At 36.3% G+C, this 12,895-nt stretch overlaps 1 protein-coding gene across 1 annotated transcript in view; it reads right to left on the bottom strand.

Annotated features, from left to right (window-relative positions):
- Positions 1 to 12,895, bottom strand: part of ADAMTS20 (ADAM metallopeptidase with thrombospondin type 1 motif 20) — a 207,427-nt gene that overhangs the window by 26,076 nt on the left and 168,456 nt on the right. Inside the window, exons 30-32 of the mRNA XM_012459057.3 lie at positions 7,170 to 7,343; positions 6,921 to 7,094; positions 440 to 637 (exon numbers count right to left, since the gene is read on the bottom strand). Of these exons, the coding sequence (XP_012314480.2) occupies positions 440 to 637; positions 6,921 to 7,094; positions 7,170 to 7,343 (546 nt within the window). The remainder of the gene's footprint in view (positions 1 to 439; positions 638 to 6,920; positions 7,095 to 7,169; positions 7,344 to 12,895) is intronic.

Here is a 12,895-nt window from a genome sequence, read left to right as displayed (position 1 = left end):
TTAATACATTAGTCAGTGATGGTAATTAAGACTATCTCATTAAGTTATATGCTAAGTTTGCAAAGTGATATTTACTTGCTTTCTATCAATTAAACTGGAAATATAATATGGTATAAATAACTTTTATTACTAACATATTAGATTTATTTACTTCTTCACTTAACCAATAAATATTTTTAAGCACTTACTCAAAGTACAAGCCACTGTGCTAAGTTCTCTGAGGAACAGAAATAAGAATGAGTTATGGTCTCTGCTTTAAGCAAGTTATAGCAAGCATCAAAAGATAAGCTATTTATGTAAATAAATGATAAAATTGTTTTTAGACAATAGGGGTCTGAGGCAACTCTGAGGATCTAGCTATACATACAGATTACCAGACTTCCCATGCCTAGAAAGTCTTTTTCAGAAGTACTAAAATTCTGAAAAATTATACACTGACCTTGCTCCATTTTCCAACTTTCCAAGTGGCCAAATGCAAACAGCTCTCAGTGCATTTGTAAACCTGTGAGGAAGGCCTCACAGGGCATTCTTGATAGACTACAGGCCAAAGTCGATGGAGGTTATGTTTCTTAGAAGATGCGGCCCTGATACAATATGTAATCCTTTGTCTGTAACTCAATCCACAGTTGTTTGCACACTGAAAAATACATAATTATAAGACAAGAAAATTTCATTAACTTTAGCCAGGGATTAATACTTGTCAGATGGCTAATATATATTACACTGTGTCATCTCCACACCAATCCTATTTAATTTGCTTCATTTACAGATGAGCAAACAAAGGTTCAGACATTAGACAAGTTTCCCAGAGTTGTACCAATAAATGGAATAAACTTAGATTCAAGCTATATTTTCTATCTGTAGTACCTGTGTGTGTATATGTGTGTGTGTTTTCATTACATTATCATCGTAATTGAATGAAACTATATCTCCCAATAGGCACAGCTTTAGAGGAATAAAACACATTGAGGGTCCTTACCAAAAATAAAGGGTATCTATTAGCCTTGAATCACTGGCAACTATGTATAGGTTAGCATACATGTATCTTCATAGATATAATGTAAAGTCTAATAACATTTGACTAAAATGGGTAAGTGATTTGCCTGTAAATTAAAGCCTCAATCCAAAAACAGGCAAATAGACTTCTGTTTTTAGCAAAAGTGGAGTAACAAGGAATAGATTTACCTTCTATCTGTTCAAATGTTTTGAACAGCCAAAACATTTTGTACAAAATATAAAGCAATGACTTTTGAGACACTCAGCATTAGACAATAAAGAATAGTAATCCATGACAGATGAGAAACAGTGACACTATAAATCATTCTAGCCTACTGCTTTGAAAAGCTTTCCAGGTCTTAGCACAATGAAAGGAAGACAGCAGAGTTCTGACCAGTCGTGCGTATATGCCTATGAGGACACCAACCAAAAGGCTTAGAAGTTACTTTTTCTAATGGTCACACAGAACCAAATACACTGCTTATTCCCTCCAGTTAGACTGGAAAACTTAAATACGTGAGGAAATAGGTAGAGTACTCAAAAGGTTCTTGTCACAGTAGAGAGGAATAGTTAACCCTAGATTAAACAATATATTGGTCTGCCTGACAAATCTTAAGTGCAAGGCAAGAGAGGGTCAAACTGCTTCCCAACAAAATAAATGCAACCCAGAACAAAACTCAAAATATATGCATATGAATAAAAAATAATCTAGTCACCAAAAAGGTAAAATTCATGGCTGACATGCAACAGAAAATTAATTGGCATGCAAAATATCTGGAAAATAAGACTCATAATGAAGAAAAAAACCCATCTATCAAAACATCCCTAAAGGGGTGACATCTGTGAAAATGGAAGAGTAAGGACATCTAAAAATTCTCTCTTCTATAACAGCAGTGAGAAAATAGGCAAAATTTGCTAGATCAGCTTCTTCAGAACTCTAGAAACTGACCAAAGATTGCAGCAATCCAGAGGGCATTTATTCAAGAAACATGGCTAACTCTTGGTAAGAAGAGCAAGTTTTGTGATGATTTAACTTCCTCTATTTCCATTCTCTTCTTTCTAGCTCCATGGTAATCTTTAAAATCAACAGCCCTGTAGTTATGGTGAAACTCAGAATTCTGGCACCCTCTGGAGGGGAGCAGAACAGGCTTGGACATCATTCAAAAGCCTCATTCCCAGAGAATTGTCATTATTTAAACTGTTTAGTCATTTTCTGGAAGACCTCACTCGCAAGACTGTCTTTATTTGACTTGACTTTCTCAGTGCTAAAAATCTAGTGGCAATTGTTGCACTCAATTAAAAACCATTATTTAACTTTGCAGCTTCCAGAATGCTCAGTAACAGTTCAAGCAACAACAGGCTAGCTAAAAAGGCTAAAAAGGAAAAATTGGGGAATAAGATGTCCATCAGAGCTTTGAAAAGCTCCAATGTATTCATGGGATCTAGATGGCCATGAACATGCATCAGATTGTACACATGTCCAGGTCTGTCTGCAAGCTCAGGAAGCATCTGAGGAGGGCCTGCAGACTCTCCTTCCGCTGACCTCAAGGCTCTGCACAAGCAGAAAGTTAAGATTAAGGAAGAGTTGTCAACTACCTAGCTGAGTGTTGAAGGTCACACCCTACTCCCAAACCCCCAACACACAGTACCTTGGCAAAGGCTAGGGAACCAAAATTATTGGTTTCAGATACTAAGGAAATTACTGTCTAGCCATTGCTGACAACTAAACTAAGTGAGCAAAGACTTCAGTAGCCATGTATGACAAAGAATACAGACTTTACAGTTCAGAAAAGTCACTAAAGAAACAAACAGCAACAACCACAAACCCTGGGGAGGAGGGAGAATCTAAATAGACTTATCACAAGTAAAGAGATTAAATTTGTAACCAAAACACTTCACACAAGAAAAGCCCAGGACCAAATGCTTAAAGAATGATTAGCACCAAGACTGCCAAAACTCTTCCACAAGACAGAAGAAAAAGGAGCACTGCTTAACTCATCCTATGAAGCCATTATTTCTCAAACCCAGGCAGACATCACAAAAAAATAAAACTATAGACAAATATTTATTACGAATATAGATGTAAAGTTCTTCAACAAAACACTAACAAAACAATTCCAGCAACACATAAAAAGGATTATACACCATGATGAACTAAGATTTATCCCAGGAATGCAAGGCTGTTGTAACATATGCAAGTCAATGAAATATACCACACTAATAGAAGAATGGATAAAAAATATAATAATCTCAGTAGGTACAGACAAAACATTTGACAAAAATCTAACACACTTATGTAATATAAACACGAAGCAAACTAGGACTAGAAGAGTACTTCTTCAATCTGATAAAGTGAATCTACAAAAAATCCATAGTTAGCATACTGAACTATGAAAACTAAAAGTTTTCCTACAAAGGGCAAGAACAAGACTGGAATGTCTGTTTTTACCACTTCTTTTTAACATTATTCTGGAATTTCTAGACAGGGAAATTAGGCAAGGAAAAGGAATAATAAAAGGCATCTAACTTTAAAGTAAGGAATAAAACTATCTCTAATTGCATATGAGATGACATTGTAAGTAGAAAATCCCATGTAATCCACACACTAAATAATTAAATCCCCCCCAAAATTTTCCATACACAAAAATCAATTCTATTTCTATACACTAGCAATGAATAATCAGAAAATGAAACTAATAGAACAATTCCATTTACAGAAGGATAAAAAATACTCAGAAATAAAAGAAGTGCAAGATTTGTACACTATAAAACATACTTGAAATAAGTTAAATAAAACCTAAATTAATGGAAATACATCCCACATTCATAGATGAGAAGACAATATTATTAAGATAATAAAATTAACCAAATTGATCAAGAGTCATTGCAATCTCTAACAAAATCTCAGCTGGGTCTTATACAGAACTTGACAAACTGGTCCTAAAATTAACATGGAAATGTAAGAGACTCAGAATAGCCAAGTAATCTTAAGGAGGAAGGAAAAAGTTGGTTCACTCATACTTCCTGACTTCAAAACTTACTATAAAATTACAATAATGAAGACTACATGGTAATAACATATTGATAGGCATGTAGATAAAGGGAATAAAATTGAGAGTTCAGATATAAACCAACACATTTATGGTCAATTGATTTTTGACAAGGATGCGAAGATAATTCCATGGGGAAAAGAGTAATCTTTTTGTGCAGAAGAATAAAGTTAGACCCCTACCTCACATCATATACAAAAATTAACTCAAAATGTATCAAAGTCCGAACTGTCTGAGGTAACATTATAAGAGTCTAAGAAGAAAACATAAGTATAAATCTTTGTGACCATGAAGGAGGCAATAGTTTCTTAGATATGATACCTTTTTTTTTTTTTTTTTTTTTTTTTTTTTTGAGACGGAGTTTCGCTCTTGTTACCCAGGCTGGAGTGCAATGGCGCGATCTCGGCTCACCGCAACCTCCGCCTCCTGGGTTCAGGCAATTCTCCTGCCTCAGCCTCCTGAGTAGCTGGGATTACAGGCACGCGCCACCATGCCAGGCTAATTTTTTGTATTTTTTAGTAGAGACGGGGTTTCACCATGTTGACCAGGATGGTCTCGATCTCTTGACATCGTGATCCACCCGCCTCGGCCTCCCAAAGTGCTGGGATTACAGGCGTGAGCCACCGCACCTGGCCTTAGATATGATACTTAAAGCACAAAGAACTAAAACAAAAATCAAAATAAATTTCACTTCATCAAAGCATACTATTAAGAAAGGGAAAAGATAACACACAGAATGGGAGAAAATATTTCCAAATCATCTAACTGATAAAAGTTGGTATCCAGAATATATAAATAATTTACAAGTCAGTATGTGAAAAGATAAATCACCCAATTAAAAAATGAGCAGCCAGACATGGTGGCTTATGCTATAGTCCCAGCACTTTTGGAGGCCCAGGAGGGATGAGCCCTTCAGCCCAGGCGAAAGAAACCAGCCTGGGCAATGCTTGGGCAACACGAGACAGCATCTCTACAAAAAAAAAAAAAAAAAAAAAGAGCCAGAAATGAAATGGTGGCACATGGCTGTAGACCCAGCTACTCAGGAAGCTTAGATGGCCTTATGTGGGAGGATTGCTTGAGCCTAGGAGGTCAAAACTTCAGTGAGCTGTAATTATACCACTGCACTCCAGCTTGGGCAACAGAACAAGACTGCATCTCAAAAAAATAAAATATAATAAAATGGCAGAAGATTTAAATAGACATTTATCTAATAAGATATAAAAATAACTAAAAAATACACAAAAAGATACCCAACATCATTAGTTATTAGAGAAATGCAACCTAAACATACACTAGATACCATTTCATACATACTAGGGTGGTTATGGTTAAAAAAAAGGATGTATTATATCAGGTGCTGATGATGATATGGAGAGAGAAATAGGAAATTTTATACATTGCTGATAGGAAAAATAAACAGTGTAGCCACTGTGAAAAACAGTTGACAGTTCCTCAAAAAGTTCAATAGAGTTACAACACCCAGCTATTCTATTCCTAGGTTTATACCCAAGAAAATTGAAAACATATCCACACAAAAACTTGTATGCAAATGTTCCTAACAGCACTATTCAAAAGTCAAAAATGGAATCAATCCAAATGCCCATCAACTGACTAGTGAATAGACAAAATATAGTATGTTCCTACGATGGAACATTATTTATCATAAAAAAGAAAAAAGTATTGATGTATGGTAAAACTTGTACAAAATTTTAAAATATCATACTAAGTGAAAAAAGAAGACACAAAGACCACGTATGGTATGACTCCATTTATACCAAATGTGCAGAACAGGAAAATCCATAGATACAAAAAGCAGATTAGTGATTGTCTGAGACTAGGAAAAAATGTGAGAATAAGGAATTACTACTTATGGCTTTCTTTTGGGAGCGATAAAAAGGTCTGGGATTTGATCATGGTGATGCACATACTGCTAACTGTACTAAAAGTCTGTGAATTATAAACATGCACATAGATGTTAGAATTAGATGCCCGAAGAGGATGTTAAAAAGTTAATAACTATGCTTCATATTTCAAAGTATAGATATGGAAAATATAAAAAAGCTGAAATTAAACCTCTAAGGATAAAGATGACAATGGCTGAGATTTAAAAAAAAAAAAAAAACCAGACTGGATGAGGATCAGACATCAGAAAGAAATGAATGGCAAGCATAAAGACATCCATATAGTGGAATATTAGTCAACAATAAAAGAAAAAACACTATTGATACATACTACAACCTGACTGAACCTCAAAATATTTATGTTACAGCAGATTAAAAAGTACATATTTTATGATTCATTCATATAAAACTCTAGAAAATGCAAACTAGTAGTGATAGATCGCTAATATAATATAGAAAACAGGTAAGGTCACTTATGGGTGGGGAGGGAAAAAACCGGTAAGGTCACTTATGGGTGAGGAGGAAGAGATTATAAAGCAGCACAAGGAAACTTCTGGGGTCGATGGAGATACTCTTTATTTTGAAAATGGTACTGGTTTTATGGTTATGTACATGTGTTAAAACTTATTAAGCTATATACTTTGAATATATATAGTTCATGGTTCATCAATTACACCTTGATAAAGCTGTTTCCAAAAAGTGGACAAGTACACAGGGCCAGTTTGCAAAACTGTTCCTGGTGGTTGGCTTCACAGTTGACACCTACTGACACTTCAGACTTGCACTAGAATTTAACACACGTCACTATTACTCTATTTGCACCAACCGTCAGTGGTCTCATTCCTTAGATTCATATGCATACCATCATCTGCCCTCATATTCAAATTTTATACCCAGTTTAGGCTGTGTCAACTTTTAGATCCAGCTGTTTTATCCAGGGGCAAAAATTCTCAACTTCCTCTCTTTGCCTTACCTGTGATGAGTCTCCTGTTAACACAATGTAACTGCAAGGAGGGTTCCTGCAATTCTTGTTGGATGTAGGAGATCTGGTGGAAGAATTATAGACTCTTTCATTCACTTGTCTGATTTGGGTATCTATGCACTCCATTTGTTGATGGGAATCTTTTCTCTCACATGATGTCGAACACTAGAAATGCAATGACCAAATGAATAACACATTCTTATATAGAGTGTCTTTGAAAATTTACTTGTTGATACTCACATTCAGCCTCTCTCTTTCCATCCCCTTGTACTGCACACAGTCCTGACCCCAACATCGCCTCTGAGAACAAGGTCGAGTGGACTGATCACACATTTCTTCAACCACCTGACCAACACCTTTCAGTCTGCAGTATACATCCCTCTGCTGAACTCCAGAGCCACAGGTCACAGAGCACTACAAAGGAATCCAGATGATTTGAATAATTAGCTAACAAACATCAAATTATATAATAGCCAAGTAGAGCCATTACCTATTATTTGTTTTAAATATAGCCTGGTATTATAACATGAATTACATACAAAATACATGCAATAAGTATTTTTACCACTATTGGTGTAAATGTATATTTTCTCTGTTTTGCATAACGTACTTCAAACTTTACAAACACTATGACAAGTAAATCAGCTTATAGTAGGCAGCATCTCAATCAATGATTCTCTCTTCTGACTTAAATGTATATAATGTCTATAAAAATTACCACACAATTAATCATGAATTATTCCACTACACTGCTTTTAAATGTCAATTAAATTCTTAGACTGTACTCATTATCTTCCTCAAAGAAACAATAACTTCAAAGATTGTGTTATATTCATCTTTTTATCTGCAGTACCTACTATAGTTTGTACCTGTTATGGGATCCAAATACTTGCTAATTTTTTTAATATTTTAAGTTCTGAGATACATGTGCAGAACATGCAGGTTTGTTACATAGGTACACATGTGCCATGGTGGTTTGCTGCACCTATCAACCCATCATCTACATTAGGAAATTCTTCTAATGCTATCCGTCTTCCTTGTCCCCCACCTCCTGAAAGGCCCTGGTGTGTGATGTTTCCCTCTCTGTGTCCATGTGCTCTCATTGTTCAACTCCCACTATGAGTGAGAACATGTGGTGTTTAGTTTTCTGTTACTCAGTTTCCTGACAATGATGGTTTCCAGCTTCATCCATGTCCCTGCAAATGACATGAACTCATCCTTTTTTATGGCTGCACAGAATTCCATGGTGTATATGTGCCATATTTTCTTTATCCAGTCTTTCATTGATGGGCATTTGGGCTGGTTCCAAGTCTTTGCTATTGTAAATAGTGTTGAAATAAACATATGTGTGCATGTGTCTTTATAGAAGAATGATTTATAATCCTTTGGGTATATACCCAGTAATGGGATTGCTGGGTCAAGGGATCCTTGAGGAATCGCCACACTCTCTTCCACAATGGTTGAACTAATTTACACTCCCACCAACAGTGTAAAAAGTGTTCCTATTTCTCAACATTCTTTCCAGCATCTGTTTCCTGACATTTTAATGATTGCTATTCTAACTTGGGTGAGATGGTATCTCACTATAACATTGATTTGCATTTCTCTAATGACCAATGATGATGAGCTTTTTTTAAATATGTTTGATGACTGCATAAATGTCTTCTTTTAAAGTGTCTGTTCATATCCTTCAGTCACTTTTTGATTTTTTTTTGTAAATTTGTTTAAGTTCCTTCTAGATTCTGGATATTAGCCCTTTGTCAGATGGATAGATTGCAGAAGTGTTCTCCCATTCTGTATGTTGTCTATTCACTATGATGATAGTTTCTTTTGCTGTGCAGGAGCTCTTTAGTTTAATTAGATCCCATTTGCCAATTTTGGCTTTTGTTGCCGTTTCTTTTGGAGTTTTAGTCATGAAGTCTTTTCCCATGCCTATGTCCTGAATGATATTGCCTAGGTTTTCTTCTTGGGTATAAAAACCATAAAAGGTTTTAGGTCCTAGGTTTAAGTCTCCATCTTAAGTTAATTTTTGTATAAGGTGTAAGGAAAGGGTCCAGTTTCAGTTTTCTGCGTATGGCTAGCCAGTTTTCCCAACACCATTTATTAAACATGGAATTCTTTCCCCATTGCTTGTTTTTGTCAAGTTTGTCAAAGATCAGATGGTTGTAGATGTGTGGTGTTATTTCTGAGGCCTCTGTTCTGTTCCATTAGTCTATATATCTGTTTTGGTACCATTACCATGCTGTTTTGCTTGCTGTAGCCTTGCAGTGTAGTTTGAAGTCAGGTAACATGATACCTCTAGCTTTGTTCTTTTTGCTTAGGACTGTCTTGGCTATACGGGCTCTTTTTTGGTTCCATATGAAATTTAAAGTAGTTCTTTCTAGTGAGCACAATGGCTCAAGCCTGTAATCCCAGCACTTTGGGAGGGAGAGGCAGGTGGATCACGAGGTCAGGAGTTCGAGACCAGCCTGGCCAACATGGTGAAACCCCGTCTCTACTAAAAATACAAAAATTAGCTGGGCATGGTGGTGGGAGCCTATAATCCCAGCTTCTCAGGAGCCTGAGGCAGAGAATTGCTTGAACCTGTGAGGCAGAGGTTGCAGTGAGCTGAGATTGTGTCACTGCACCCCAGCCTAGGCAACAAGAGTGAAACTTTGTTGCAAAAAAAAAAAAAGAAAGAAAGAAAGAAAGAAAGAAAGAAATTTAAAGTAGTTTTTTTCTAATTCTGTGAAAGAAGTCTATGATAGCTTGATGAGAATACAATGAATTTATATTTTACTTTGAGCAGAATGCCATTTTCACAATATTGATTCTTCCTATCCAAGAGGATGGAATATTTTACAACTTGTTTGTGTCCTCTCTCATTTCCTTAAGAAGTGGTTTGTAGTTCTCCTTGAAGCAGTCCTTCACCTCCCTTTTAAGTTGAATTCCTAGGTATTTTATTCTCTTTGTAGCAATTGTGAATGGGAGTTCACTCATGATTTGGCTCTCTGTCTACTATTGGTGTATAGGAATACTTGTGACTTTCACACATTGATTTTGTATCCTGAGCCTTGTCTGAAGTTGCTTATCAGCTTAAGGAGTTTTTGGGCTGAGACACGGAGTTTTCTAAATATACAATCATGTCATCTGCAAAGAGAGACAATTTGTCCTCCTCTCTTCCTATTTGAATACCAGGAATATATCAATTTTTTCTAGATGTTCTAGTTTACTTGTGTAGAGATGTTTATTTTTTATTTTTATTATTTTTTTTGAGACAGAGTCTCGCTCTGTCACCCAGGCTAGAGTTCAATGGCGCAATCTTGACTCACTGCAACCTCTGCCTCCCAGTTTCAAGCGATTCTCCTGCCTCAGCCTCCTGAGTAGCTGGGAATACAGACACGCCTGACTAATTTTGTATTTTTGGTAGAGATGGGGTTTTGCCATGTTGGTCAGGCTGGTCTTGAACTCCTGACCTCAGGTGATCCACCCACCTTGGCCTCCCAAAGTGCTGGAATTACAAGTGTGAGCCACCATGCCTGGCCTGTAAATAAGTGAAAGATGGTAGTTTGTATTTCTGTGGGATCAGTGGTGATTTCCCCTTTATCATTTTTTATTGTGTCTATTTGATTCTTCTCTCTTTTATTCTTTTTAGTCTGGCTAGAGGTCTATTTTGTTAGCCTTTTCAAAAATCCAGCTCCTGGTTCATTGATTTTTTGAAGGGTTTTTCATGTCTTTATCTCTTTCAGTTAGATTCTGATCTTATTTATTATCTTCTGCTCACTTTTGAATTTGTTTGCTCTTGCTTCTCTAGTTCTTTTCATTGTGATGTTAGGGTGTTGATTTCAGATCTTTCCCACTTTCTTATATGGACATTTAGTGCTATAAATTTCCCTCTACACACTGATTTAAATGTGTCCTAGAGATTCTGGTATGTTGTGTCTTTGTTTTCATTGATTTCAAAGAACTTATTTATTTCTGCCTTAATTTAGTAATTACCCAATAGTCATTCAGGAGCAGGTTGTTCAGTTTCTATGTAGTTGTGCGGTTTTGAGTGAGTTTCTTAATCCTGAGTTCTAATTTCATTACACTGTCATCTGAGAGACTGTTTCTTATGAATTCCATTCTTTTGCATTTGCTGAGGAGGATTTTACTTCCAATTATGTGGTCAATTTTAGAATAAGTGCTTTGTGGTAAATTTATATTCTGTTTATTTGGGGTGAAGAGTTCTGTAGATGTCTATTAGGTCTGCTTAGTCCAGAGCTCTGTTCAAGTCCTGAATACCCTTGTTAATTTTCTGTCTCATTGATCTGTCTAACATTGAAAGTGAGGTGTTAAAGTTTTCCACTATTATTGTGTGGGAGTCTAAGTCTCTTTGTAGGTCTCTAAGAACTTGTTTTGTGAATCCAGGTGTTCCTGTATTGGGTGTATATATATTTAGAATAGTTAGCTCTTCTTGTTGCATTGATCCCTTTACAATTATGTAATGCCCTTCTTTGTCTTTTTTGATCTTTGTTGGTTTAAAATCTGTTTTATCCAAGAGTAGGATTGCAACCCTTGCCTTTTTTTGCTTTCCATTTGCTTTCCATTTGCTTGGTAAATCTTCCTCCCTCCCTTTATTTTGAGCATATGTGTGTCTTTGCACATGAGATGGGTCTCCTGAATACAGCACACTGATGAGTCTTAACTCTTTATCCAATTTGCCAGTCTCTGTCTTTTAATTGGGGCCTTTAGCCCATCTACATTTAAGGTTAATATTTTTTAAGTGCAAATTTGATCCTGTCATTATGATGCTAGCTCGTTTTTTTGCCCATTAGTTGATGCAGTTGCTTCATAGTGTCGATGTTCTTTACATTTTGGTGTGTTTTTGCAGTGGCTAGTACTGATTTTTCCTTTCCAAATTTAGTACTTCCTTTAGGAGCTCTTGCAAGACAGGCCTGGTGATGACAAAATCCCTTAGCATTTGCTTGTCTCCAAAGGATTTTATTTCTCCTTCACTTATGAAGCTTAGTTTGGCTGGATATGAAATTCTGGGTTAAAAATTCTTTTCTTTAAGAATGTTGAATATTGGCCCCCACTCTCTTCTGACTTGTAGGGTTTTGCAGAGAGATCCACTGTCTGATGGGCTTCCCTTTGTGGGTAACCTGACCTTTCTCTCTCTAGCTGTTTACATAGAGAGAGAGACTATGTTAGGGGCAGCTAACCCTAAATGTTAGCTGCCCCTAACATTTTTTCCTTCATTTCAACTTTGGTGAATCTGATGATTATGTGTCTTGGGGTTGCTCTTCTTGAGGAGTATCACAGTTGTGTTCTCTGTATTTCCAGAATTTGAATGTTAGCCTGTCTTGCTAGGTTGGGGAAGTTCTCCTGTGTAATATCCTGAAATACGTTTTCCAGCTTGGTTCCATTCTCCCTGTCACTTTCAGGTACACCAATCAAATGTAGGTTTGGTCTTTTCACATAGTTCCATATTTCTTGGAGGTTTTGTTTGTTTCTTCACATTCTTTTTTCTCTAATCTTGTTTTCACACTTTATTTCATTAAGTTGATCTTCAATCTCTGATATCCTTTCTTCTGATTGATCAATTCGGCTATTAATACTTGTGTATGCATCACAAAGTTCTTGTGCTGTGTTTTTCAGCTACATCAGGTCATTTATGTTGTTCTCTAAACTGGTGATTCTAGTTAGCAGTTCCCGTAACCTTTTATCAAGGTTCCTAGCTTCCTTACACTGAGTTAGAACATACTCCTTTAGCTTGGAGTAGTTTGTTATTATCCACCTTCTGAAGCCTACTTCTGTCAAACTCATTCTCCATCTAGTCTTGTTCCCTTGCTGGTGAGGAGTTTGATCCTTTGGAGAAGAGGCATTCTGGTTTTAGGAATTTTTAGCTTTTTTGTGCTGGTTTTTCCTCATCTTTGTGGATTTATCTACCTTTGGTCTTTGATGTTGGTGACCTTGGGATGGGGTTTTCACATGGGTATTCTTTT

Source organism: Aotus nancymaae, unplaced genomic scaffold (assembly GCF_030222135.1).
Source record: "Aotus nancymaae isolate 86718 unplaced genomic scaffold, 86718_ANA_hifiasm-v0.15.2.pri h1tg000092l, whole genome shotgun sequence".
Taxonomy (NCBI): domain Eukaryota; kingdom Metazoa; phylum Chordata; class Mammalia; order Primates; family Aotidae; genus Aotus; species Aotus nancymaae.
This window is presented reverse-complemented; position numbering and strand designations above follow the sequence as displayed.